Raw genomic sequence first — 26,895 nt, forward strand, 5'->3', positions numbered from 1 at the left:
AAAGGTAGACTCAGTGATCAAATAACAAAAATATACACAAAGTAGCCACAGGACAAGGATGATGAGAAGAAAGCTGAAGCACGCACAAAGAGAAAGCACCAGCAAGTGCCAGCGGTGGTGGGTATATGTAAGGAGGTGGGAAGCCTCACCATGGAGTAGAAGCCTCACTTGGCCCATCCATCCTGCCTGCCCCTAAAGCATAAAAAGAGCCACTGGCATGGTGACATGCAGAGAACACAAGACTGCTTATCAGAAGTAGCCTGAAACAAGCTGTTCACCAGTGGCTCAGACCTATCGTTGCCCAGGAGGCTGAGACCTGAGGACCATGGTTTGAAGCCAGCATCACAAGGAAAGTCTTTGAGACTCTTATCTCCAACAAAACAGATAAAAGCTAGAAATAAAACTGTGGCTGAAATGGTAGAATACCAGCTTTGAGCTAAAATGCTAAGAAACAGTGCTTGGGCTCTGATTTAAAGTCCCAGTACTGGCACAAAAAAATATTTAAAACATAGATAGATAGATAGACAGATAGCCTAAAACAAATACAGAAAATTCCTCTATCATAATGCTTCCAATGTGGGCTAGGATTCGGACTATCACCCAAGCACATTTATAAGATTATCAAGGAAGAAAACTAAATATGGGCAGAGCAGACTCCTAAGCTTAGCCTTATATTAATACTTATTCCTAAAACAACACATATCTGATTTTGTGTTTGTGTTTAGAACTAAGAGAAAAGCACTGGTGGTGCAAGCCTCTAATCCTAGCTACTCAGGAGGCTGACATCCTCTGATCACGATTCGGAGTCAGTCTGGGCAGGAAACACTGTGAGATTCTTCTCTCCAATTTAACATCAGAAAACTGGAAGTGGAATTCAAAATGGGAGAATGCTGGCCTTGAGCAAAAAAAGCTGAAGGGCAGCAGCGTGGCCCTGAGTTCAAGCCTCATGACAAAAACATAGATTAGTAATCCATCAATACATGTACACGGAAATGTAAATATGCCTTAGGCAAATAAGTAATGCCTTCAGGAGACTAATGTCAAATAACTCTTCAGAGGGAAGATGGAAGTGAGGTTCAGGGAGGGTGTGGATAAGCCACACGGGGAGTTTGTGCTACTCTTGGGTACTATCCCAGCCTCCTGCCACCCCCAGACTTAGCATAGCACTTCCTCTCCTACCAGAACCCCATATTGACCATCTGTCTCATTCGTCTCATCCACACGCAGACACCTTTGAAATGAAATCTTCTTGTGGTGCCTCCTCATGCTTCCTCTCTGAATCTAAGCAACCACAAAGTTGAGTTAGAAATTCCTCGTGTCTCCTGCAGTTCTCTGAGGCTTCTTTCTTAGTCTCTTCCTTCTCCTTTGAACACTTTCTATCAAGCAAATAACAAATAGTTCATGGTTTAACACCACAGAAGGTTACATTTATGAAGCAAGTCAGAATGTTCAATATAACCATCTCCCAAACCCAGTGTGAGCCAAGCCCTGCTAGGACAGGAGAAATGCAGGTACAATTTCTAGGCACCTCTGCTGTCTTGAGGAACCTTCATGCATCATGGATATCATGGATTTTGTAACAGAAGGGGAGATGCAGGACCCATGGAAGAGAAGGGTTTCTAGACTTGTCTAAGGTCAAAATCCACAGAGCCCTGGGTTTCTACTCAGGGCTCAGGGGGAAAGGGGCATATCATTGGGGCCAGAGGAGCAAGATTCATTTATCTGTAAATACCACACAGGGACTTCTAAAGGTCCTGGTTTATGGCCAAGCCTAACTACAATAAAATAGACGTATATATCAGGAACAGAGGACGTGTGGTCCCACATCTGGAAGAGATGTTCAATGACTGGCAAATATCATCAGGAGCAGCTCCACACCAGAATCCTTAAAGAATACAGAAAGAACACTGCAATGGCCTATCAAAAACCGTCAGGGGGGCTGGGAGTTTGGCCCAGTGGTAGAGTACTTGCCTAGCATGCACAAAGACCCAGGTTCGATTCCTCGGTACTACATATACAGAAAAAGCTGGAAGTGGTGCTGTGGCTCAAGTGGTAGAACTCTAACCTTGAGGAAAGCCCAAGGACAGTGTTCAGGCCCTAAGTCCAAGCCCCAGGACTGGCAAAAAAAAAAAAAGTCAGGAGACTTCTGTCCTGTTCTATCTTATTTAATTTTCCAATAGGTCTGCTGAAATCTCATCACTTATTACTATTGCTTAAAATGTGCAAGGCTAAGCTATCATCAAAAAATAGACATACAGCACCCAGCCTTCTTGCCCCGGAGCACGAACAGAGACACCATGCAGCTTCATCAAGGCAGGAAGATCTCTCTCTCTCTCTTTATTCCCTAAATCCCTCCTCCTTATATTGGGTGAGGGAGCCTATCAGTATACAAGGTGGACAGGACAAAGAGATCCACGTGTTTTATCCCTACTACAAGCCTCAGCAGAAAGTTATTAGACATGGTGTTACTTGGCCCCCAACATAGTAGTTAGTCAGCAGACTGAGATCTGAGGATTGTAGTTCAAAGCCAGCCTGGGAACTAAAGTCTGTGAGACTCTTATCTCCAATTAACCACCAGAAAACCAGAAGTGGTGCTGTGGCTCAAGGGCTAGGGTGGTAGCCTTGAGCTGAAGAGAGTAGGACAACACCCAAGTCCAGAGTTCAAGACCCACAACCAAAAAAAAAAGAAAAAAAAAGAATCAATGTGTCCCCGAGTTCTTGTTTTCAGTACATGGAAGGCAATATTTACTCAGCTTTTTGAATGTTGTTGCTCTTGTTGGTTTATTTATATGATTTCAAACATTAGCCCTGGGACTGCAAGCTTACCTTTCCATTTCAAACTATGCCCACATTCATTTATATGTCAGTTGACCCAATAAAGTTTCAGGAATATGCCCGGAACTACATATATGTAAATATATGTACTTATTTCAAACCTTACCACTTGCACATTAATATGTACACACACAAGCTATTAAAGTCATATGTATTCATTAAATATATTTTAGAGGCAGCCAGCTTCCAATTTTTACCTCAGTAGTCATCTCTTTTCAGAACCAAGCATGGTAACCTGGGTTTCCTCAGATCTTTGCCAAAATTGGGAACGAAACCAAATGTGGAATGTCTGAGGTGGTCTGGCTTCCTGGTACTTTTATATAACTGGCTTCTTATAAATGCTTTCCTCTGTGCACTGCCTGCCACCTCAGGGTAAAATCCCCATTTCGAAGAATGTAGATTCCAATCCAGTTATGCATATAATCAGCACATGATAGGACATAACCAAGCTTATGACAACGTTCTGTTTGTTAACATACTTGATGTTTAGAAATAAGCTGGGAAAAGTATTCAAGATTGCAAAGGTATTTGAGGCCAATAACCTTTTTTCCCATTGAGTTTCAGGGCCAAATAATACACAATATTCAAAGCACATTCGAGGACAGCAATTAGTGGCTGTCAGAAACGAATGTGGCCTCTAGGCTAAACTACGAAGCCTGACGTGCCATACTTACTGTAACTGCTCACCCAGCTCTGTGACTTTCTTCATTAGTCTCTGGCTCTCCTTGATTGCAGTCTGAGCTGTGCTTTCTATCCTGCTTTTAGAAGTGCAAAGTGCTGCTAACTCCTCCTCCAGCTCATGAACTCTGTTTCTCAGTGAGGTAACAAGAGATGACTTTCTGGCATTGTTTTCTTTATAGTTCTCCATTTCAGCCTTCAGTTCCTGACAGCAAACTTCTTTAGCAAGCATCTTAGAGCGGAGGTCTCGAAGCTTATATGAAAAGGAATAAAATGAGAAAGAAAGAAACTGGATTGAACCTGTACGCCATCTGAAGAACCTACAGAAAGGTGAAAGCAGCTCCCTTCCATCCCCGGTGGTGATGGCTCCCATCGGTAACCCTACTAAATCATGAGGCTGAGATATAAGGATCTCAGTTTGAATCCAGACTTGGCAGGAAATGGGACGCTTATCTCTAATTAACTACCAAAAAGCTGGAAGTGAAGCTGTGACTCAGATGGTAGAGCCCATTCCTTGAATGAAAAAGCTTAGAAGTAACACCCAGGCCCTAAATTCAAGTCCCAGTACTGGCACACAAACAAAAAGTAGGTCTGGGAATAGGACTTAGTGGTAGAGTGCTTGCCTACCTTGCACGAAGCCCTTGGTTTGATTCCCCAGTATCACATAAACAGCAAAAGCCAGAAGTGGCATTGTAGCTCAAATGATAAGAGCCCTGACCTTCAGCACAGAGAGGCTCAGGGATAGAGCCCGGGCACTAAGTTCAAGCCCCAGGACTAGCCAAAAAGAAAAAAAAAAATCACTCACTTTTTTATTAATGACTTAATCCAACTTCCTTTTGTTTTTCTTCCATTTGTGTTATATAAACAAATAGAAAATCACATTTTTTTTGGAGGGTATCAGTTGTGGAGCTGGAACTAACGGTCTAGACATTGTCCAGACACTGTCCCTGAGCTTTTTCCGCTCAGGGCTAGAGCTCTACCACTTTGAGTCATAGCTCTGCTTCTTGTTTTCTGGTGGTTAACTGGAGATAGGAGACTCACAAACTTGCTTGGCCTTGAATTGCAATTCTCAGATTTCAGCCTCCGGAGTAACTAGGTTTACAGAAGTGAGCCACCATCACCCAACCCAGAAAATTGCATCTTAATAACAGACTTCATACTCTTTCTTAAACCAAATGAGCCATGTCTTGGGTTGACTCCAGAAAACATTTGTGGGGACACTGCTCAAAACAATACAAGCTTTGCCAGTGGTAACCCATTCTCTGTATTCTCATGTTGCTGCTTTTACTGCTGACAATCAGTAGTTCAGGAATCGACACAGCACATGGTTTGTGACTTGATGATCACAGCCTTTCTCAAATCAATAAAACTGTCCCCCTTGCTTTCTGAGCCATCACTGTGGGTGACAAGAAAACTAAACTTTGGCGTGGCATGGTTGGATCATGCTTATAATCCTGGCTATTCAGGAGATTGAGATTTGAGAATCCCAGTTCAAAGCCAGTTTAGGCAGAAAAGTCTATGAAACTCTTTTCTCCAATTAACCTCCAAAATATGGCAGTGGAGCAGTGTCTCAAGTGACAGAGCACTAGCCTTGAGGGATCAGATCAAGTAAGACTGTGAGGCCCTGAGTTTAAGCCTGAGTACTGACACAAAAATTAAATCATTCATTCATTCCGATTTCTGGGAGGAATGGGGAGAAATCTTGACAGCATTTATATAAAGGAAATATTTTATTATTGAGCTCTGAAGCATCAAAACACCACACCAAGAACGTATTTGGTGTCTATTTAGATGTCAGGTCTCCCTGTAGGAAAGTAGGAAAGTAAGTACTTCTCTAGATGTGTGAGTGCTTGTAACATGTTTGTTCATCCGCATCCACACACACACACACACACACACACACACACATGCATGCATGCACACATGTATGCACACAGTATCAGCTAATCTTCAGCAGGTCCCAGCAGCCTCAGGAACAGTATTGGCCATCTCCCAGGCCAGCATAGACTCTCAGCCCTCTGGGCAATTAGCCAATGGCCCAAACTCCTCAGAAGCCTGGAGCAGCCCAACATAGATCCCAACCTCTTTCCAGAATTTTTCTAGCCCAATAGAACTTCCTCACAGAAGGAATTTAGGATTCCCTTGTAAGAACTCCAGACTCAGTAATCCACATTAAAAGGCAGATATTGTAGAAGAAGCTAAAACTTTCTCCAGACAGCTTCCCCCCTACCCCGCCCCAAGACCTCAGGCTCCCCAGCCTGCAAGGAGGTGGGGCTTCTCTAAGCTCTTGGAATGCAGGCCCATTCTACAGCATGGAGATACAGGATAAACGAACATCAAAAACGTTTATATCTGTATCCAACTGTTTTGATTCTCAACTCTGTGCTCTGCATCATCGCCTTCCGACTGACGGACGTGGAAATTCCTACCTCAGACTGAGCACATTCAAACTTGACCACAGAGGCTGCAAGTTCACTCTGAAGATTTTCAGCCACATTCCGATAGCGGTTGAACTGCTCCCGAGAGACTGGGACTTCCAAAGGACACCCATAAATTTCCTGGTGGAGAAAACATTAAAGAGAACAGTAAACAGTGTGTTCTAGACAGCAGCACAAAGAAAGATTGGACAGCTTTCTTTGCATTTCAATTCTGTTAAAAGTGCTACCCAAAAACATAGCTCATGCTTGTAATCTTAGCTACTTGGAAGCCAGATATTGTAAGAATCACACTTTGAGGCCAGCCCAGGCTAAAAGGTCGCAAGATCAACAAGCTCGGTGTGGTGGTATACACAATAATCCTAGTTTCATGGGCAGAATGGGCTGGAGGATTGGTGACTGAGGCTGGCCCCGTCGAAAGAGAAAGATCCTAGCCAGGCCCGGTGGCTCACACCTGTAATCCTAGCTACTCAGGAGGCTGAGATCTGAGGATTGAGGTTCAAAGCCAGTCAGGGCATGAAAGTCTATGAGACTCTTTATCTCCAATTAACCACCAGAAAACCAGAAGAGGCGCTGTGGCTCAAGGGTTAGGGCGGTAGCCTTGAGCTGAAAAACTCAGGGACAACACCCAGGCCTAGAGTTAAAGTCTCACAAGTGACAAAAAAAAAAAAAGTGAAAGATCCTAGCTGGGTAGATCACACCTAGAGACTCAAGAGGCTGACATCTGAGGATCCCAGTTCCAAGCCAACCCTGAGCAGGAATTTCCATAAAATTCTTGTTTCAAATGAATCACCAAAACCTAGAAGTGGAGTTGTGGCTCAAGTGGCAGAGTACTAACCCTGAACACAAAAGCTCAGGGTAGTATCCAGGCCATGGATTTAAGCCCCAAGATAGGCACCAGGAAAAAAAAAAGTTCAAAAGAAGGCAGCCCAGAAACCAGTGGCATGCCCACTCTGGATGGTAGTGGGATTTGACATAAATTAGCCATCCTAACTCAGGACAAAAATAAGAGGGTGGGGTGAGACTCAGTGGTATGATTGGGAAACTAGATCAGTTCATTTTAGACATCAGTGGTCACACTCCTCACCCTGTAATTATGATAAACTAACTAGATGCAGTTTCATTGGGTATGGTAGCAAGAATCACACACAGGAATATGGTGGCCCCAGCGCATTGCATGAAGCCCCAAAGCACAGGATTGACCTTGGTTGCTTACATTTCCTTGCCCATCCCAAATGTTGTCTGACTGCTGCCCCAAACCAAAAGCAGCAACGAAGAACTATTGGAGGAAGGAAGAAGTGAAAGCTACATCCTGTCTCTTCGTGAGATCCTGTCTCATTGTTCTGCTCTCCTATCCCCAGACTAAGATGATAACCAACACCTCGGCCACTTGTCTAGTGACAAGATCACATAATTTACATGGAAAAGGTCATCTCCTTCCTAACCATGTCATCTGCTTTTTCCTCTCTATCTCCTCATCTCTCCTGGAGTCAGCAGAATAAATGCATGAGGTTAGACTCAGCGGAGAAGTGCAGAGCCCCGCCTGCCCAGAAGGGAATGCTCAGCCCCACTGATGGAACAGATCAAAAATAAGGATGCCAGTGGTTTATATCCTGGCTTGTGTCCTATTGGAGAATGAGAAGGATCACAGTTCGAGGCCAGCCAGGACAGAATTATTGGACAGACCCCATTTCAACAACGAGCTGGACACAGTGGCATATGTCTGTAGTTACAAGAGAAAGGCTAACATATCCAGATTACACACAGGATCAGAGCCAGGCAGAAAGTGGGACACTCTCCCCAAAACAGCCATCAAAACAACATCCGAAGGCGCAGCTTGGTGGTTACAACCCTGGCTTGTAAGTACCAGGCTAAACTGATAATTATAATACTAATTAGAGTCATAGCTCCATACTGGACAAATCACTCCTATATTTAGAGGTAAGCCCTTTGTCTAGGGAGAAACAGCCAAAATTTTACTTTGGAAAGTAAAGCTTCAATTTTTGCAGCTTGACAGTTGACTAAAATATCACAACGAAAGAAACACATGAGCCAGCCACCTAGACCTGTGGGGCAAGATTTGGCATGGGGGCTGAGGGGCTGGGCCTGCAGCCTCAAGTCCTGTTTCCTTCCTCAGAAAATACTGGGACAGATACCTCTGCCCACCTCTACCCAGTCTCCAGCTCTGTCTGTGAGATTGAGCTGTAAGGAAAGCATGAAAGAGGTCACAAGGAGAATTCCCTGTTTACCTCAGCAGCCCCCAGGAACACAGCTGGCTCACTGCCCAACTGCTGCTTGACCCACTCATGAAAAAGTCCTCACCAGGCCAGAACTTGACAACAAGGGTTGCCATGACTCATGTGTGGCAATCGACAAAACACCAAACTAAATCTGAGCACTTAGGAACCGCCAGCGCTTGCCAATCACAACGCATCCAAGGAGACATCCGGCCCTGGCAGACAGCAGAACACGCTCCACCCAGGCGTCCCTGCAGAGTGGTAGCCAGCCCACCTTCCCAGGAATCACCACCACAGGCCCCGGCCACACAAGGCCACTAGGAAGTGCATTCAGTCCACATCTGTCATCAGGAAAATAAACTTCCCCACAACTGCAATCATTTCTTTCTGTGGCTAATAACCTTCTCTAGGAAGAGATGTGGCCATATCATTATATCTCCTTCTAACGAAAAATATTGTAGCAGATGGCTGGCGGCTCATACCTAGAACCCTAGCTACCCAGAAGGTTGAGATCTCAGGATCAAGGTTTGAAGCCAGTCAGGACAGAAGAGTCTATGAGACTCTCATCTACAAGCAACCAGCAAAACGCTAAACTGGAGATGTGGCTCAAGTGGAAGAATGCCAATCTGAATGAAATGCTGAGCAAGAAAAGCACAAAGTCTCAGTACCAGCACACACACAAATGTACACATTTGCATTCACACGCACACACACACACACACACACACATACACATACACATACACTAAAAAAAAAAGTAGATCCACAGTTTAATACTTGAGTTCATAAAACTCAAAAAGGAGGAAGAATTTTACTACATACACTTCCTATAAATATATTCAGAAACAGAAAAGAGAAGGTCTGACAGAGTACTTACAAGATGGGAGCGCTAGTATTAGAACTAGGGAAGACACGCAATAACTTCATATTTTTCAATAAAAATGTACTTATGGGTCATTTGTATAGTTATACGTAAGATAGAGAAAACATAGGTAACAGGGGTTACCTTTTGGTTGTAGGGATAGACCTTCATCATATTTTTTCATATTTTCCAAACCTTTTTACAATGACTATGTAATTTATAATCAGAAATAACAGCCTCCCCTAGAATTTAAGAAAAGGGACAAAAATTGCCAGCCTGCCATGAGATGCAGCTAGGAAGAAATGTCTAGAGCTGGCGCGGGCTAGAGTCCAGGAGAAGAGGACATCGCAGAGAGTTGTTCTTCATGAAGCCCTCCTGCAGCTCATAAAATTTGAGAAAATTCTTCAGCTTTTCCTGTATTAAACAATCTTTACTTTCAAAAAAAAGATTGATTTTCTTACCCTATTAAAGATCACCCTCACGTGAGTGCAATCTAAGTGACTTGGTGCCTCTGTGCTAACCCATAAAGCAATTTTATATTAATTTCCCAGAGCCAACTACCGATGATTTGATTCTGCTACTGATATGATTATGATAATGATGGAAATTGCCTCACAGGGTGGCTTACAGTCCTGGCAGCATAAAGATGGTTTCAAAGCTCAGTGGCATAAAGCAAGGTAAGTTTATTCATAATTTAGTACACAATGTGTGCCATTATCTGACCTGCAGACAATGCCTTGGGCCAGTCATGCTACTAAGGTGTTTAGTTGTCTTATTGTCCTATGGACAAAAAAGAAGTAGAAGAAAATCACTGGCTGCCCCTGACACACAAAAGTTTCTCTGCCATTCCATTCTGCCTTCCTGTCCCCTAACTCATGTCCTCTTTGTTCCAGCATCATTCCTTATAGGTGCACAACTCTATGACTGTAGATATTCCCATCATCTCTCATCACACAGTGCCCATAAATATGTGTACATTAATAGTTTTCATAATCAGACAAAAACTAGATTGAAGTATTTGAAAATGACTTACATTAAAATTATTTTCCTATTTTTGGTGGTACTTAGGGTTTTTTTTTTTTTTTTTGCCAGTCCTGGGCTTGAGCTCAGGGCCTGAGCACTGTCCTTGGACTTTCTCAAGGCTAGAGCTCTACCACTTGAGCCTCAGCACCATTTCTGGCTTTTTTCTATGTATGTGGTACCGAGGAATGGAACCCGGGTCTTCATGCATGCTAGGCAAGCACTTTAACCACTAGGCCAAACTCCCGGCCCCTGGTACTTAGGGTTTTGAACTCAGGGCCTCATACTTGCTAAGTAGGAACTCTGTAACTTGAGTCACTCTGCTAACCTCTTTCTGTGTTGGTTATTTTAAAGATTTAATGGGGTGCTGGTGGTCCATCCTAGCTACTCAGGAGGCTAGGTCTGAGGATCACAACTCAAAGCCAGCTGGAGCAAAAATATAAAGTCCTTGAGACTTTTATCTCCAATAAACTACTCAGAAAAAGCTGGAAGTAGTGCTGTGGTTCAAGTGGTAGAGTGCTAGCCTTGAGCACAAATCGGTTCAGGGACAGTCCCCAGGCCCTAAATGCAAGCCCCAGGACAGGTGGGGGGTGGAGGAGGGGGGAACAGAGAGGGAGAGAGAGAGAGAAAGAGACAGAGAAAGAGACACAGAGACAGAGACAGAGATAGAGACAGGGACACAGTGAGGCAGAGAGAGTGAGGGAGGGAAAGAAAGAGATGGGGGAAAGAAAGAGGAAGAGAAAGAAAGAAAGAGATGGGGAAAAGAAAGAAAGACCTACTTTATGTCTAGGCTGGCACGGACTTTGTTATGTTTGTGCTTCCCTGATTCTCCAGGATGGCAGACATGTACTAGCATACTCAGCTGTTGGTCCAGATGGAGTCTCTCGAATTTTTACTTCATTTCTTAAATTAGTGATAATGGAAAGCATGGGTTTTGTTTTGGTTTTGTTTTTTGCTTTTGCTTTGACAACTGGTTCTGTACATTTTCTTTTCTTTTTTATTATCTTTAAGTAATTGTACAAAGAAGTTGCCATCTAACAAAGCAGTTGATGAGTATAATCTTGATCAATGTCAACCTTTCCACATTCTTACTCATCCTTCCCAACCCACTCCTTCCCTCCCCTTTCTTAATTCTGTAGGCTATTGAATCCGTGACTGAACATATTTGTAAGAGTCAAGTTACTTGGCTTTCGGTTGTTTATCATTCTATAGGAAGATTTAAGAAACTGACACACACAGCCTGGCACCAGTGGCTCGTGCTTGTAATCCCACCTACTCATAAGGCTGAGATCTGAGGTTGGCAATTCAAAGACTGCCCAAGCAGAAAAATCCATGAGGTTCTTATCTCCAGTTAACCAGAAAAAAATTCTGGGGGTGGAGATGTAGCTCAAGTGGTAGGGCACCAGTCCTGGGCAAAAAGGCCAAGTGAGAGTGTAAGGCCTAGAGTTCAAGTGTTACCACTGTTTGTGAGCTCACACATATAGCTGCACACTTTTTTTTGCGTATGAATGCTTACTGCCTGCAGAGGCAACAGGAACTTGAACACCAGCGGAACACAGACAAAGCAGAAAGAAAGATTAGTACAGCAAAACTTGGAGTGCATTTATTATGACAATGTTTTGACTACATTGGGGATAGGAACTTTACTGAAAAAAAAAATAAATCAAATATAAATAATGTTGTAGCCAAAATATGAAGTATCTCAAGGTTTAAAACAGGAATTCAATCATTTAGTTTTTTTTTAACTGACTATAAAAAGGTATCCAACGAACCAGAGAGAAAAATACTTCCTAAATAATTTCTAGTAGACTAAATCAGGGTTTTCTCTTCCTGGGTGGCCATTAGCTCTGTCCAAAAAAAAAAAAAAAAAAAAAAAAAAAAAAAAACTCAATCAAAACGCTGCTGCAAGGTCTAGGCACCATGTTTTCCATCAGAAGTATTCCATAGCCTCTACTATATACAAACTCCAAGCCCAGAGCTTCCTGTTTTGGAAAACACAAGAGACCATTTCAATGGAAAAAAAAATCATGGTACAATGGAAGTCGCTCACTCACTTTTGAAAGAATTCAAATGCTCTTGAACCCCTCGGTAAGAGGTCACACAAAGAGACACAAAGATCCACAAACTGGGAGAATTTAGAATTAACGTTCCTCTAGTGTGATCCCGGGACATGTTGGATGGAAAGCAGATCTTAAACTTTCCATGAAGTGGAGAAGGAGAAGTGTCCCTGTGCTCACTGGAACGGATGAGCAGGCACCCATCTAGGGACCCCAATGTTTCAAAAGATGAGGCCATCGTCTCCCTGATCATCACAGTTCTTCCTGGAGCCCGTGTCCTATCCTCCCCATATGCCCTGATATAGAGGCTTGCAGAGGAAGCAACACTCGGTCAATCTACGCCCAGTGCCTGTGCACACTGATACATCATTCTTATTCTCACAGTGGTTCTCTGAACCATTTTCCTCTACCCAGCTTTCTGTAGAACTTGAATGATCAAAACCTCCCAAGACCTCAGCTGTCCTCTCTGGAGACCTCCTCGTGCTTGGGTGACTCAACCATCTATGAGAGCAGGTGCTCAGTCCCCTTCCCTCAGAATACCGTGAGTGGCTGGGCACAGACGCCTCACACCTGTCATTCTAGCTGCTTAGGAGGCTGAGATCTAAGGATTAAGGTTCAAAGCCGGACAAGGCAGAAAAGTCTGTGAACTCCTATCACCAACTAACCAACAAACAGCCAGAAATGGGGGTGTGGCTCAAGTGGTAGAGTACTAGCTTTGAAAGAAAAAACACTAAGGAACAGGACTAGGATCTGCCCCAGTACATTCTTTGCCTCTCACTCTCTCTCTCTCTCTCCCTCTCTCTCTCTCTCTCTCTCTCTCTCTCTCTCTCTCTCTCTCTCTCTCTCTCTCTCTCTCTCTCTCTCTTTCTCTCTCTCTCTCTCTCTCTCTCTCTCTCTCTCTCTCTCTCTCTCTCTCTCTCTCTCTCTCATACAGACACACACACAGACACAAGCCTATGATGCTTGCTGTCATAGCTAGTGCCTACAATATAAATATAAATATAAATCAGTTATCTGTACAACATGGGCTATCGATGCATGTTCCTTTAGCTAATGGTCTACTCTTCTTGATGGACTGACTGATGATGGATAGGTGTTGATATTCTAGGCCTTACTCCACAGTTGATGCACTCCACAATCTCAGGCTGAGTGGCTGATATCCACGGAAGCCCCCCCACCCCGGAGATGGGCAGGTTGGAGAGGACCCACCGATTCCCAAGATAAGAACAGCCTGTTGACCGCTGTGCTGGCCTGTCTCTTCTGAGAGCCAATAACAAGAAGCAGGGTAGTATAATGCCAGCATAAGCTCTGGAAGGAGGAAGACTGGCTTCTTTCTGAGTTGAGTAAAATGGCACATTTCCCATACCCTACTCCAAAGGCCCCGCTAGGTTCTGTCATCTTACTGTGCAAAGAAGACCCAAGTTCTAGAGAATGATTTGAACGTCCGTCAGAGATTCAAATCTGTTCCTTATACAATGTCAAATAAAAGGAGAAGAGAAGGAGGAGGGAGTGTAGGAAGAAGAGTGAAAGAAAGAAGAAGGAAAAGAAACAAATATCAGAAAAATTAAAAGAGAGGAAGTGAAGATGCAGCTCTTCTTTTTTTCATCACTGAAAAAGCCCAGTGATTGTGTGAGGCCCTGAGTTCAAGAGCCAGTATGGGGGTGGGAGATGATTGAAAATATCCAAATACCATCCCACTGGGAATTAGAACCTCAATATATGAATCTGAACACTGAACCCACAACAGGCTGCCAGGTGAGCTATGCGGGGAGGGATCCCACAGCCCTTTGGGGAATTGGGGGCACTGGGGATTGAGACCCACATAATACTTGGCAACAAATCACCTTGATTTCTTCCTACTTCCTTATCTGCAAATTCCAAACATAGAACCTTCCACAGTGTTCTGGAACCAAGGAACAGCTTGACCTCCACTGCCACCTTGACACAGGTAGACTTTCTCCCATCCATTTAGGATAACAAAGCCATTCCTCATATGTGTTCTAGAATGGTATCCACATCTGGTCTTATAAATTAATTCTGTCCTCCATATTCTCTCTCTCTCTCTCTCCTCTCTCTCTCTCTCTCCTCTCTCTCTCTCTCTCTCCTCTCTCTCTCTTCTCTTCTCTCCTCTCCTCTCCTCTCTCTCCGCTCTCTCTGCTCTCTCTCTCTATCTCTCTCTCTCCTCTCTCTCGCTTTCTCTCCTCTCTCTTTCTCTCCTCTCTCTTTCTCTCTCACAGAGAGAAGATGATGCAGGGAGGTTACGGTGGAACCCAGGCTGAGCTCCATCAGTGATCCTCCATCTCCCTAGTGCTGGGATTACAGTTGTGTGCCACCATACCTGGATTTTCCTCTCTTCTAATGCACTTTAAAGAAGCACAGAACATGAACATTTATACTCAAGCCAACAGTCCAGATCAGAGGCTGACGCTTCCACTGAGGCCTACAGGCTCAGTAACTGCCTTCTCTCTTCCATATAGCACATGATGGGGCTGGAGTTTCTCCTGCTTCTGTAGCCTGGGGCTTTCACTGAGATGTCATAAATGCAGAGGCAGAAAGTCCTGTCACAGCTTCAACCAGAATGGAAAATTATCACTCCAAATGAACCTATGAAACTTCCATCTTGACAGCTGTCAGAGAGCTCGACATTCAATTTGGGGTAACAATTTCATCAATTTATGCAATTTTCCTGGCATATTTAACTCTCCACCAAATGCCCCCACTCTCTGCTAAATATATCTTTCTCTTATAAATCTTTTTACAAAGTGATGACTAGTTTCTTAATCTTAAGAAACTTAAATGAAAATGAACTCAACATAAAGAAAACAGACATAGGAGAAACTAAATATAATGGAGATAACTAATGTAGATAATCTAGATAACAAAATCAATCAATTTTAGTATCAACACCATTTAAATCTCTTTATTGTCAGGACAACAAGTACTCAGCAAACTGATGAATGGTTGATTTTTTATTCTACCCCACCTTTTTTTTTTTTTTTTTTTTGCCAGTTTCAGGGTCAGAGCCTGAGCACTGTCCTTGGGCTTTCTCAAGTCTAGAGCTCTGCCACTTGAGACACAGCACCATTTCTGGCTTTTTGTATGTATGTAGTACCAAGGAATCGAACCCAGATCTTCCTGCATGCTAGGCAAGCATTCTTACCAATGGGCAAAAACTCCCAGACTAATAGTTGATTTTCTTACTGGATACTTACAACAGAAGAATTTACTTCTCATATCCTTCCTATGACCTTATCTTCTCACCCCACTTAACATAGTAAAAGTCAATACTCATTTTTAAATTCGCCCTTATGAGCAGGCGTGATGCACACCTATGATCCAGCACTTGGGAGATAAATAAGAATAAGACAAAGCCTCTCACCTCTCCCTGGAAAGCCCCTCAGGTGAGCGGCTTGCCCTTGATGAGACCTCACTCAGAGAGCGGTTCTCAGTTCTGGGACGTGGCCATCTGAGCACCTGCTGGATCCCTGGATAGATGCAGCATGGGCCCCCTCCCACCGTCACCTTGCAGGGGATTCCAGCTATTTCCATCTGCTCCCCCACCCCCTTCTCCATCTCCATGAGTGGGGCCTCAGAGCAGAACGCGGGGCCTCTCCATGTCTGCCCCCCGCTTTGTCCCTTGCTCTCGCCGCCCCAATTCCCTGTCTTCCATGGAGTAGAGACCCCACAGTCGCCTCCAGTGTCGGGTCTCCTCCCCCCCTCACTCTCAGAGCCTCAGTGCAGGCTGTGGTTAAAGCGACCTGGCCCCTAAACACACAGCTATGCCATGCACGCCCTGGCAGGACATTCTGCAGTCATTTCCTTTGCCCCGAGGATGAAATCCAAGCTCCTGAGAACCCCTGCCTCTGGTGACCCTGGCCTGTCACCTCCCAGGGCCTCCAGCTGCCCTGGGTAGGGCTTCTGCCCAGCTGTGGTCTCCACACATGACACCAGGCCCAGAGCCCTGTCCTTGGCCCAGGCGGCCTCCACTCTCCAGCAAGTCCAAGGATACTCAGTCCTCCCTGCCTCTCCGTGGCCTTCCTTTGGCACTGGAGACCATGCACTCCTTTAGAGCCCTGCTTACTCTCACCTCCCTGGGCACCTCTGCTCTCCCTTTTCCATCCCCCTGCAGCCCACCTTCCTCCACTGGGAATCCGCTGGGCTCTCTGGCCACTCACAGCTCTTCCGTGATTTCTCTGAGGCTTCGGGCCTGGGATGTGTGGCTTCTGATGGCTTCCACTGCCTGAAGCTTCCCCAGCCACCCATTTACATTCCCAGCTACCTGTCCATGCTCACCTGCAGGTGCTGCTGACCTCACCCCCAAACCACCAGCACTGGAGCCCCAGCAGGCTCAAGATGGCTTCCTTTCACCCCCTACTTTACCATTTCCTAAGGCCACACTTGCTTCCTCCCTTTTGTAAACTTTCACTGGTTGCCAATGGCGAGTAACAGAAGGAGCCTGTGGGCTCCACGGTAAAAACAAAGCAAAACAAAACAAAAAAAAAACAAAAAAAACTGCATCTTCTGCTTTGTAACTCCACTTGTTGTCTGGCATAAAAGTCTTTTTAAACAGTTTTACTCCCATCAGTAGAAAAGTTGCAAGGATAATCTCGTGAACTCAAGAATATTTTCCACTTATCATCAACAATTATGGGGACATTTTACTGCATTTGATTTCCTCCTTTTTCTGGGCAAAAATTGCAATTATGATTGCTGAGTCATGTGTGAGCAATTTGCACACACCATGGCCCTTTCCCCTTAAATACTCCAGCATGATGCTTCCAACAGCAAGGCCCTTTCCCTGCACACAATCACCAAATTCAAGAGATTGCACAATACACGTTACTATTTATCCAAATAGTGCTCCTCCAGGCAACAAAAAGGGCCTTGCCCCAGGTGCTGGTGGCTCGTGCCTGTAGTCTACCTACTCAGAAGGCTGGGATCTGAAGACTGCAGTTCAAGACCAGCCTAGGCAAAAAAAGTCTACAAGACTTTTATCTCCAATTAACCACCAGAAAGCCAGCAATGGAGCTGTGTAGAACACTAGCCTAGAGTGAAAAAAAACCCTCAGGACAGTGCCCAAGCTCTGAGTTCCAGCCCTGTACCAGCACCAAAAGAAAGAAAGAACATGGCACCCACATAGAATTGTCACAGCGAGGAGCCTGACTCTTAATTAAGAGACAGTGCTGAACTTTCATAAATGTCGAAGCATTTGACAAACCGCTCTCTTTTTTCCTCGTGCCAGTACTGGGACTTGAACTTTGAGCCTCATACCCTTGCCTTGCTGACAAACCACTTTTTAAATACATCAATTTTGTATCTACTTGTCCCTGCTGCTTGTAAGACCACTCTATCTCCGACTCTTCTGGCTCAAGACAATCTCCACCCATGACCTGGAAGAGCCAGCTCTCCACACCCAGACGAATGCCCTGCACCTGCACCAGCTCCAGCTCCCTGCCCTGCTTTACTCTCTGGTCAAAGCACTGAATCACTCCCTGAAATGACTTTACTTGTCTAAGTTCTTTAGCCCCTCATCTTACTCGGCTATGACCACTGGAAGAAAGGAGTCCAAAGGAAGAACCCCATCCCCTGAGTGCCTAATACACTGCCCACTTGCTGGGAAGGGGTGGTGGGGAGGTGCAGGGGAGGGCAGTTCTAGAACAGACAACTCCTTGGGCAGAATTGTTGTGCTTCACATTTCCTCCTAACTTCTCTTTTTTCCCCCTATCTTTTCAAAAATTATCTTTAAGTAGTTTACAAAACAGTTTCGGAATGCAATACATCTTGATCAATGCTAACTTCTCATCTTTTTCTTATTTCAGGCATCTTCATAAGATATCAACATCAAGACTTCCTTTTGGAGATTCTACTACCCATTTCTTTTACCCAAGTAGGATAGACTTAGGGAAATGTCATCCTTATACTCAAGTCTCAAGAACTCTTCTCTTCGGAAGGGACATTGAGATTAGACTATATTGAACTTAATATGCAAATATTTGTGAATACATTCTGAAGAAACGTGTGTCCCTGTGTGTATATATGTGCCTCTGTGTGTGTGTGTGTGTGTGTGTGTGTGTGTGTGTGTGTGCTGTCTGTAGAAAAGCAGGAAAGGAGATGGGGCAAATAACTTCAGGTTTCTGGTAGAAAAATGAAAGGTTTCTAAGATAACCCTCCACTGACAGACAATGTATGTATTGGAATGTATATTTTAGACAACGGTTTCAATTGAAATGTATGATAAAGTCACAATTCAGTTCTAATATGGATTAAATCTCCCACATATTTTCTTTAAAAAAGAGTGGTAAATTCAATTTTTAAAGAATTCACCTCATGGGCCAGGAGTTTGGCCTAGTAGTTGAGTGCTTGCCTAGCATGCATGAAGACCTGAGTTCGATTCCTCAGTACCATATACATAGAAAAAGGCCAGAAGTGGTGCTGAAGCTCAAGTGGTAGAGCTCTAGCCTTAAGAAAGTCCAAGGACAGTGCTCAGGCTCTGAGCTCAAGCCCAGGACTGAAAAAAAAATTCACCTCAATTACGCAGATTTAATCCAGATAATTATTTTTACAAGACTGGCACATTCTCAGCTACACTTAGGAGACTTTATCTGAATAGTTATTCCAATTTTGTATTCTTATTTTGAGAAGCAATATTTATTTATCCAAGGAATCTTTGCACCTGTAGACTTAGAAGCTGTAATCATTAGAAGCTCTATCAGATGCTGGTGTGTGAGTAAGAGGAAAGCTGAGGGGCTGTGGTCTGCCTCAGCCCTGCATTTGAACCTCTGTGCCCTTACATCAAAGCCACCAAAGCACCAGTTTCAAAGGAAGAAAGTTGGAAGCAAAACAAAGAGAGAAAGAAACCTTGAGTTAAAGAACACAGCATGAATAAATCTTGCTGCAGCACATGATACTCCCTTTCTGAATTAAAAAAAAAATGCTGGCTGTTATTAACCTAGAAAAAAAGTAAGATTATAATTAGTCAACTTAAGTCAAGTACAAAGTAAGAAGTATTTACTATTATTCAAAGTGCTCTACATATTCTATTAATACTAAATACACGCAAAGAAAAAAAATACTCTCTGGTTGCTGTCCAAAACTTCTCCCTACCTGCGCTTTGAAGGTTTATCTTAGTCTGCTTTCTAAAGCCAAGTGGTCAAGGAATAGATGCCAATTAAATGTAATAGTGAAAAGTGAAATGTGTACGTGAGTGAACCAGTCATTTTAACACTTTCTACTCTGAAAACAATTAGTTATATAAAAATTGCAAAAACTAGAACAAATTTCTATCTTATCCAACATCTCCCTAACACTGACATCTGCCATTACCAAAACATATTCCAACTAGGGAGCCACACTACTGTACTATTTTTTACCATATTATTAACTAAACCTTATTCTAATTTCAACATTTGTTATAACAATGCTGGTAGAAATATAAAACCATACAAACACCATAGAAAACAACATAGCAAAATCTCAAAAAAAAAAGAACTACAGCAATTCCATTGATATATGGATGTGTATATATATATATATATTAAACACACACACACACACACACACACACACACAGAAGAATTAAAGGCATCACTTTCATGCCCATACTTGCGTGACTATCATACTGCCTTACAGATAGCCACAATGTACATGACCCTTGAAGACATTACTTCGGATGAAACAAACCAGTCAGGAGAAGTGCAATCTGATTCCCTTTGTGAAAAGTACCTAGAGACACATCCATAGAAACTGGGAGCGAAGTACTGATTCTCCAGGGCTACAGAAGCGAAGTGCGAAGTCATTGTTTGAGGAGCACAGGCTTTCAGTTTTGCAAGATGAACAAATAGAGGATAATGACAAGAGGATACACAATAACACAAGTGTACTTGATGCCTCAGAACTACATACTCACAAATGCATTTTATTTGAGCCAGTACTGGGGCTTGAAATCAGGGCCTGTGTACTGTCCCTTAGATTTTTTTTCACTAAAGGCTGGCATTCCACCACTTGAGCCACAGTCTTTCAGCTTTTTTGGTAGTTGATAGGTGATAAAAAAAAAAATCTCAAGGACATTCTTGTCTAGGCTGACTCTGGACTGGGATCCTCAGATCTCCGCCTCCTGAGTAGATCTCAGCCTCCTGAATAGCTAGGATTACAGGCATGAGCCACTAGTGCCTGGCATTCTATGTTAACTGTTCTTAACTCTTTTCTTTTTTCTTCTTTCCTTTTGCCACTCCTGGAGCTTGAACTCAGGGCCTGGGCACTGTCCTTGGGCTTTCTCAAGGCAAGTGCTCTGCCACTTGAGCCACAGCACCATTTCCAGCTTTCATTTTTTTTCTGTAGATGTGTACCAAGGAATCAAACCCCGGGCTTCATGCATGCTCAGTAGGCACTCTACCACTAGGTCAAATTCCCAGCTCTCAGACTTGTGGGCTCCAGAGACTGATCCTCCTTCCTCAGCCTCTCACATAGCTGGGACTACCAGCCATGGTGACATACCACCATGCCCACACCCCTACATATCATATCTTTTAGAAAATGGAAATGCAGAAAGGGAAGGGAAAACAAACTTTTCTTTCATTATATTGATACACGATTGGTTAAGAGACTTCGTTGTTATGTTTAAGAGATCGCATTGCTATTTGCTTTAGTTTCTCATAATGACCCAGTCCCTGTTTTACAGAGAGGAAAGAAACTTGCTGTTTCCCAACTATAGTTTATACTGGAGTCCAAATTTTGATTCTGATTCAGTAAGCATATCAGTGGGTAAGCTATCATTTGTCTGTAGCCCTAACACCAAATCTTTTCACTTAATTACTCCAATGGCTTTTTGCCCACTGATGATACTCCTGTGTATTTCAGGCTCGTTTCTCATTTAGTAGCATTGTCCAAATGCCAGACAAGTTCACTGGTTGCTGTTTGTAAATTTCCCCACCCCAAACAGCATCTCTTTCCTCTTCACTTTCCACTTCCATTTTTGTAATAGTGCTTAAAGTCCTCATCAATTGGGCCGGGAGTTTGGCCTAGTGGTAGAGTGCTTGCCTAGCATGCATGAAGACCCAGGTTCGAATCCTCAGTACCACATAGATACAAAAAAAAAAGCCAAAGTGGTGCTGAGGCTCAAGTGGTAGAGCCCTAGCCTTGAGAAAGTCCAAGGACAATCCTGAGCTCAAGCCCAGGACTGGCAAGAAAAAAAAAGTCCTCATCAATTTTCCAGCACAGGAAAGATCTGATGATGATCTGATTACAGGTAAATCCTGCTGGAAGCAAGTTCAGCATTAAATATGGCTCATCCTGATTGATTTTTTTCCCACTGATCGTGTGTGTGTGTGTGTGTGTGTGTGTGTGTGTGTGTTTGTACTGAGGCTTGAACTTACCAGCTGGGCATTGTCCCTTAGCTTTTTGGCTCCAGGTCAGTATTTTAGCTCCACCTCCAGCTTTTGTCTGCTTAACTGAAGACACACATTATGTCTGCTTGGACAAGCTTTCATCTTGATCCTCAGATCTCAGCCTCCTGAGAATCTGGAATCACAGATCTAAGCCACTGGCGCCACCTGGCTTTAAAGTGCGTATCTCTTAAATAGTGTCCTACTAAAAATCGAATCATGAGCTCCAAAAAGCTGGGGTACTATCCCAGATTTAAAGAAACTAAAAGAGATGGAATAAGTAAATACAATGCATACACCTGGAATAAATCTTATCATTGAGTTATATGTCAAATTTTGAGTAGCTTATATTGAGTAGTAGTAGTATAACTATGATAAACATTCTGAACTTGATCTGTGTACTTTGTTGGTTAGTGAATTATTCTTTAAAAGACACACCCCAGAAGGTATCTAGGATGTCTATAATCTACTTGAGCACTCAGAAAAAAAAATGTGGAAATGACATGAAGAATTACACACTTTATGGATAGACCTCAGAATTCACACAGTAATGGGATCAAATGTAATAATATCAAATATTGTACCATCAGAAGGTAGAAAAGTTAGTTTTATTTGTAACACCACCATAACTTTTCACAGGATTCAGAGAAATCTCCAAGTGGGGGTGTAGACAGCATCCAAGGTGCTGAACCCTGGAATCCTGAAGGGCTGGAGGAGAAGGACAAGCTAAATCCCCAGGACACCCATCTTCTCAGGGCTCCTGTCCTCCCTGCCAGCTGCTGCATACCCAAGAAACCCAGAAGACAGCCATAATTTCCTGTGTGTGTGCACGTGTGTACGGCTATGTGTGCTCCTGTGTGTGTGTGTGTCTCTGTAGGTGTGTCTCTGTGTGTCTATGTCTGTTTCTGTTTGTCTGTGTGAGTCTGTATGTCTGTGTCTATGTCTCCATGTGTCTGTATGTCTTTGATTGTGTATCTGTGTGTGTGTGTGTGTGTGTGTGTGTCACATCTGACATCTGTTAAGTCCCCAAAGCCAAGGTAACCCCACAAATAAAAGGGTCCAAACGAATGCCGGGCGTGGTGGCTCATGCCTGTAATCCTAGCTACTCAGAAGGCTGAGACTGATTCAAAGTCAGCTGGGCGCAAAAGGACCTGAGACTCTTATCTCCAATTAACCTCCAGAAAACGGGAAGTGGGGCTTGGACCAAGGGTAGAGCGGTAGCCTTGAGCTGAAGAGCTCAGGGACAGTGCCCAGGCAGAGTCCAAGCCCCAGGACCCACCAAAAAAAAAAAAAAAAAAAAAAGATCCAGCGATGCCTCGGGTTCTGTTTCTGGGGTCAGCGACCCAAGGGGTACTTGGTGATGAGTGGGGAGTGGGATGGGAGGGAGGGAGGGAGGGAGGGAGGGACTTGTTGCACCGTCCAGTGGGCGGTGGGAGGGGAAACTAGGCCAGGAAAACCCACCCTGCCGGTCCTTTCTGCTGTCTGCCCCGCTGTAGAGGTCTGCTGAGTCCCCCGTGGGATTCCCCTCCCCGGGGGTCGTCCTGCCCGGGCCTCGAGCCCCAGACCCGTCTGGCACCGTACCTCGGGCGCGGGCTCGGGGTCGCAGGAGCAGTCTTGGCTCGGGGAGCTCATGCTGGCAGCTAGCCGGCCAGGACGTGGTGGGTGGGGACCTGGCGGACCCTGGAGACCTGTGCCCGGCTGCTGCATCTCTCGGGGCAACCGGTAAACAACGGAGGCAGCGAGGCGGCGCCGAAGGCGGAGCCTGGAGCCGCTCCCGGCGCCCCGCTGGTACCCGGGTCCTCCAGGGCCGGCCTGGGCCTGGAGCTCGGTGCCCCCATGGCGGGACGGGGTCGGGGGATAGCGAGGACGCGGCTCCGGCCTGGCCCTCGAGGGCCTGGGTGAACAGGAGCGTTTGCTTTGCACTTGCTGTACGTGAACGCATGCGCGCTTGCGCGCGCGCCAGGGTCTCCCGTCCCAGGCTGGGCCTTTGCAGAGGTGGTGCTGCACACTGGGGCTGGAACTCCAGGCCTGAGCCGTCCCTCGGGGGGTTTGCTGTCAAGGCTGGGACTCTACCACTTGGGGCACAACTCTACTTCCGGCTTTTTGCTGGTTAATTGAAGACTTTCTTGCCCAAGCTAGCTTTGACCCCTGTCTTCAGATCACAGCATCTTTTGAGTAGCTAGGGTTACAGACATGTGCCACCAGTGCCAAGTCTGGCTATGATTTTGCTCCTTAAGTAACAGCTATGCACTCCTCCATAATCACCTCAACCAAAAACACATAATTAATAATAATAATAATAATAATAATAATAATAATAAACCTTAGCTGGGTGCTAGTGGCTCACACCTGTAAGCCTAGCTAATTAGGAGGCTAAGATCTGAGGATCAAGGTTTAAAGCTAGCGTGGGAAGTCTAATTCAAAATACTCTTCAATCAAACAGCAAAAACCTGGAAGTAAAAGCCTAGCTCAAGTGGTACAGCACCAGTTTTGAGAGAAAAAAAAAAAAAGCTAAGTGAGAGCGTGAGGCCCTGAGTTCAAGCCCCACTTCTGACCCACAAGCACATAACAAATTATAAACAAAAAAGACCATTTAAAGGACTGTGATTGGTTTAAATGTCCTCAACAAGTTTGCCTCAATCAAAATGTTGGTGTAGGGCCGGGACTTTGGCCTAGTGGTAGAGTGCTTGCCTAGCATGCATGAAGACCCGGGTTCGATTCCTCAGTACCACATACATAGAAAAAAGCCAGAAGTGGTGCTGAGGCTCAAGTGGTAGAGCTGTAGCCTTGAGAAAGTCTAAGGAAAGTGGTCAGACCCTGAGCCCAAGCCCAGGACTGGCAAAAATAAAAAAAAACCCAAAAAACAAAAAACATGTTGGTGTGCCCCTCAAATTTATGTTGGAACCTCATTCTTACTAAGATAGTGTCAAGAGTTAGGGACTTTGGGAAGGGACTAAGTCATAAAAGACATTCCAGGACAGCCCCCACCAGACACCCATAAGATGAACACATCCATCTCAGACACGCCAGTCCACAGAACTGTGAGAAATATATTACTTAATATATTTATACTTATTACTCAGTATTTTGTCGCAGCAGTCTAAATGGACTATGATGGCCTCAATAAAATGCCAAAGGCTGAGCACAGTTCTTTCAGTCTATGTGATTTTTAATCATCTTGCTTCCCAAGTTCCAGTACCAGCGCACGCACACGCACACACACAGAAATACTTTGAGGGATGATGAAAAGGACATTGTTAATGTTTTCTACAGTAAGGAGAGAAGAAAGCATGATGCAGCAAACTGGCAGCACCATTTTATGTCACTCAGTGTGCATGTCCCCTGCTGAAGCCAAGCCCTGAATGAGTACATTTGATTTATTCAATGAGAATCAACATAAGCTAAATTATATAAGAAACCCTATATACAACAGAACCATGGAGGAGTAAAGTGTGCAAAACACTGAATAGGGCATCAGCAGAATCTCATTTTGGGGGGAGGGGGTTTCCCTCAGTCTTGGGGCTTGTAATCAGGGCCTCAGCTCTTCTTTGGGCTTTCTCAAGGCTAGAGCTCTGCCACTTGAGCCATAGCACCACTTCCAGCTTTTTCTATGTATGTGTACCGAGGAATTGAACCCCAGTCTTTATGCATGCTAAGCAAGTACTCTACCACTAGGCCAAACTCCCGGCCCGAATTGCTTGGTTTTGACTGTGAAAATGGAACACGGTTAACTTCCACCAATGTCAGGATTATGTCAGGCTAGTTAGACCTAACGATGTACTGTGGCATGTAAGCTGGCTAGAAAAAGGAAATGGAGAAAAGTAATATGTAAATTTTAAAAGGATAGGACCAATAAAAGGGTGGATCTTGATGGGCTACTCTAGAAGGGATTGGAAGGACCATAGGTGTTGGCCTTGGAAGCTTGAAAGGATGCTGGAAACCAGATAGTGAATTGTGGGGGGGAGGATAGGCTAGGCTGTAACCATGGGAATGGGTAGCTTCATTAAAAAATGAAAGTAAAAACATTCATTGATCAAAATCAGGTAATCCAAGACAAGAATGGCCAAGATATTGAATAGGTCACACAGTTGGATGCTGATATTATCAAGAATGATGAGAGAAAGGTAGCTAGGAACAAAAATCCTCAACAGATGTGCTGCTGGAAAATCAGAACTGATTACAGAGTTGGCACTCTGGCTGGGGGTCGGGCATGTGGCTGAGTGGTAGAATGCTTGCCTAGCATGCATGAAGCACCAGGTTACATTCCTCAGTATCACATAAGGAGAAAAAGCCTGAAGTGGCATTGTGGCTCAAGTGGTAGAGTGCTAACCTTGAGTAAAAGAGGCTCAGGGACAGTGCCCAGGCCCTGAGTTCAAGCCCCAGAACTAGCAAAATAAAATCTAATGTTTTATTTGGGGAAAGCTTACAATTTGGGGTCAAGGGAAGTGTGGGATTTTCCTGACCTTATTTTAGACATGGTTTGGATTTCTTTTAAAATTGTGCCAACTTTCTTTCAAAAACCGAAAGCAAGGCTTGTTTTTGAAAATTGAGAGGGAACACTGCCCCTTATATGAACTGTTTTGGTTTGTCTATGTTGATTTCAGGCTCCTACTGAAGTTTTCACAAATGTTCTCCAAAAAATTTTGATGATTTTTCTGATTCAGATCAGGCTCAATTTAATTACCAACTGAGGTGTTAGGCAAACCTGTAGATACATACAGTGATCTCACCTACTCCTCAGAAACATCCAAATCATTCATGCAGTTTGGGGGAAGAGATTGTATCTTTTACTGATTCATAGATTTCATCTCAATTATAATCTATTTATAAGCTTATGTTTCTGCCCGTAAATTTAGCCTATAAAATTTTCTCTTGTAAAAGCAAAAGACGAAAATGGAAACTTGGCCACAAATCAGTTAATCATTCTGTATGTGTATTGTGTTGGCACTGGGGCTCCAACTAAAAGCCCGATGCTCTCACATATTTTGTTTTTGCTCAAGACTGGCCCTCTACCATTTGAGCTGCATCTCCACATCCAGCTTTTTACTGGAGATAGAGTCTTCCTGAATGACTGCTGCCCTGGATGACTTTGCACCAATCCTCAAATCTCAGCCTGAAGCCAGATATCAGTGAGACTTCAAATCTCAGCCCGAGTAGCTAGGATTATGGGTATGAAAGCACAAACCACCAGTACCCAGTTCAGCAAATTGTTTTTTATTATTACAAATGTGATGTACCAAGGGGTTATAGTTATGGAAGTCTGGTAAAAAGTCCATTCTTTTTGTACAATGTCACCCATTCCCTCACTCTCTCCCCAAGCAAATCATTCTATAAAGAAGTCAATGTCATGGCCTTCCCGTGGTCTCTTAATCGTTTCTAAGATTTAATCAT

General features: G+C 44.1%; 1 protein-coding gene and 1 long non-coding RNA gene across 2 annotated transcripts in view; one reads left to right on the plus strand and one right to left on the minus strand.

Annotated features, from left to right (window-relative positions):
• Ccdc170 (coiled-coil domain containing 170) overlaps positions 1-23,332 on the minus strand; it is a 66,771-nt gene extending 43,439 nt beyond the window's left edge. The window contains exons 1-4 of the mRNA XM_090337948.1: positions 23,086-23,332; positions 5,943-6,071; positions 3,510-3,766; positions 1,232-1,376 (exon numbers count right to left, since the gene is read on the minus strand). Of these exons, the coding sequence (XP_090194074.1) occupies positions 1,232-1,376; positions 3,510-3,766; positions 5,943-6,071; positions 23,086-23,211 (657 nt within the window). The 5' untranslated portion in view covers positions 23,212-23,332. The remainder of the gene's footprint in view (positions 1-1,231; positions 1,377-3,509; positions 3,767-5,942; positions 6,072-23,085) is intronic.
• Positions 14,034-18,096, plus strand: LOC150059526 (uncharacterized). The gene is made up of 3 exons (XR_016536385.1): positions 14,034-14,072; positions 14,362-14,780; positions 17,944-18,096. It is a non-coding gene; the product is annotated as an uncharacterized LOC150059526 (long non-coding RNA).
• Positions 23,333-26,895: the final 3,563 nt, after the last annotated feature.

This window comes from Megascapheus bottae, chromosome 8 (genome assembly GCF_031878675.1).
Source record: "Megascapheus bottae isolate mThoBot1 chromosome 8, mThoBot2.hap1, whole genome shotgun sequence".
Taxonomy (NCBI): domain Eukaryota; kingdom Metazoa; phylum Chordata; class Mammalia; order Rodentia; family Geomyidae; genus Megascapheus; species Megascapheus bottae.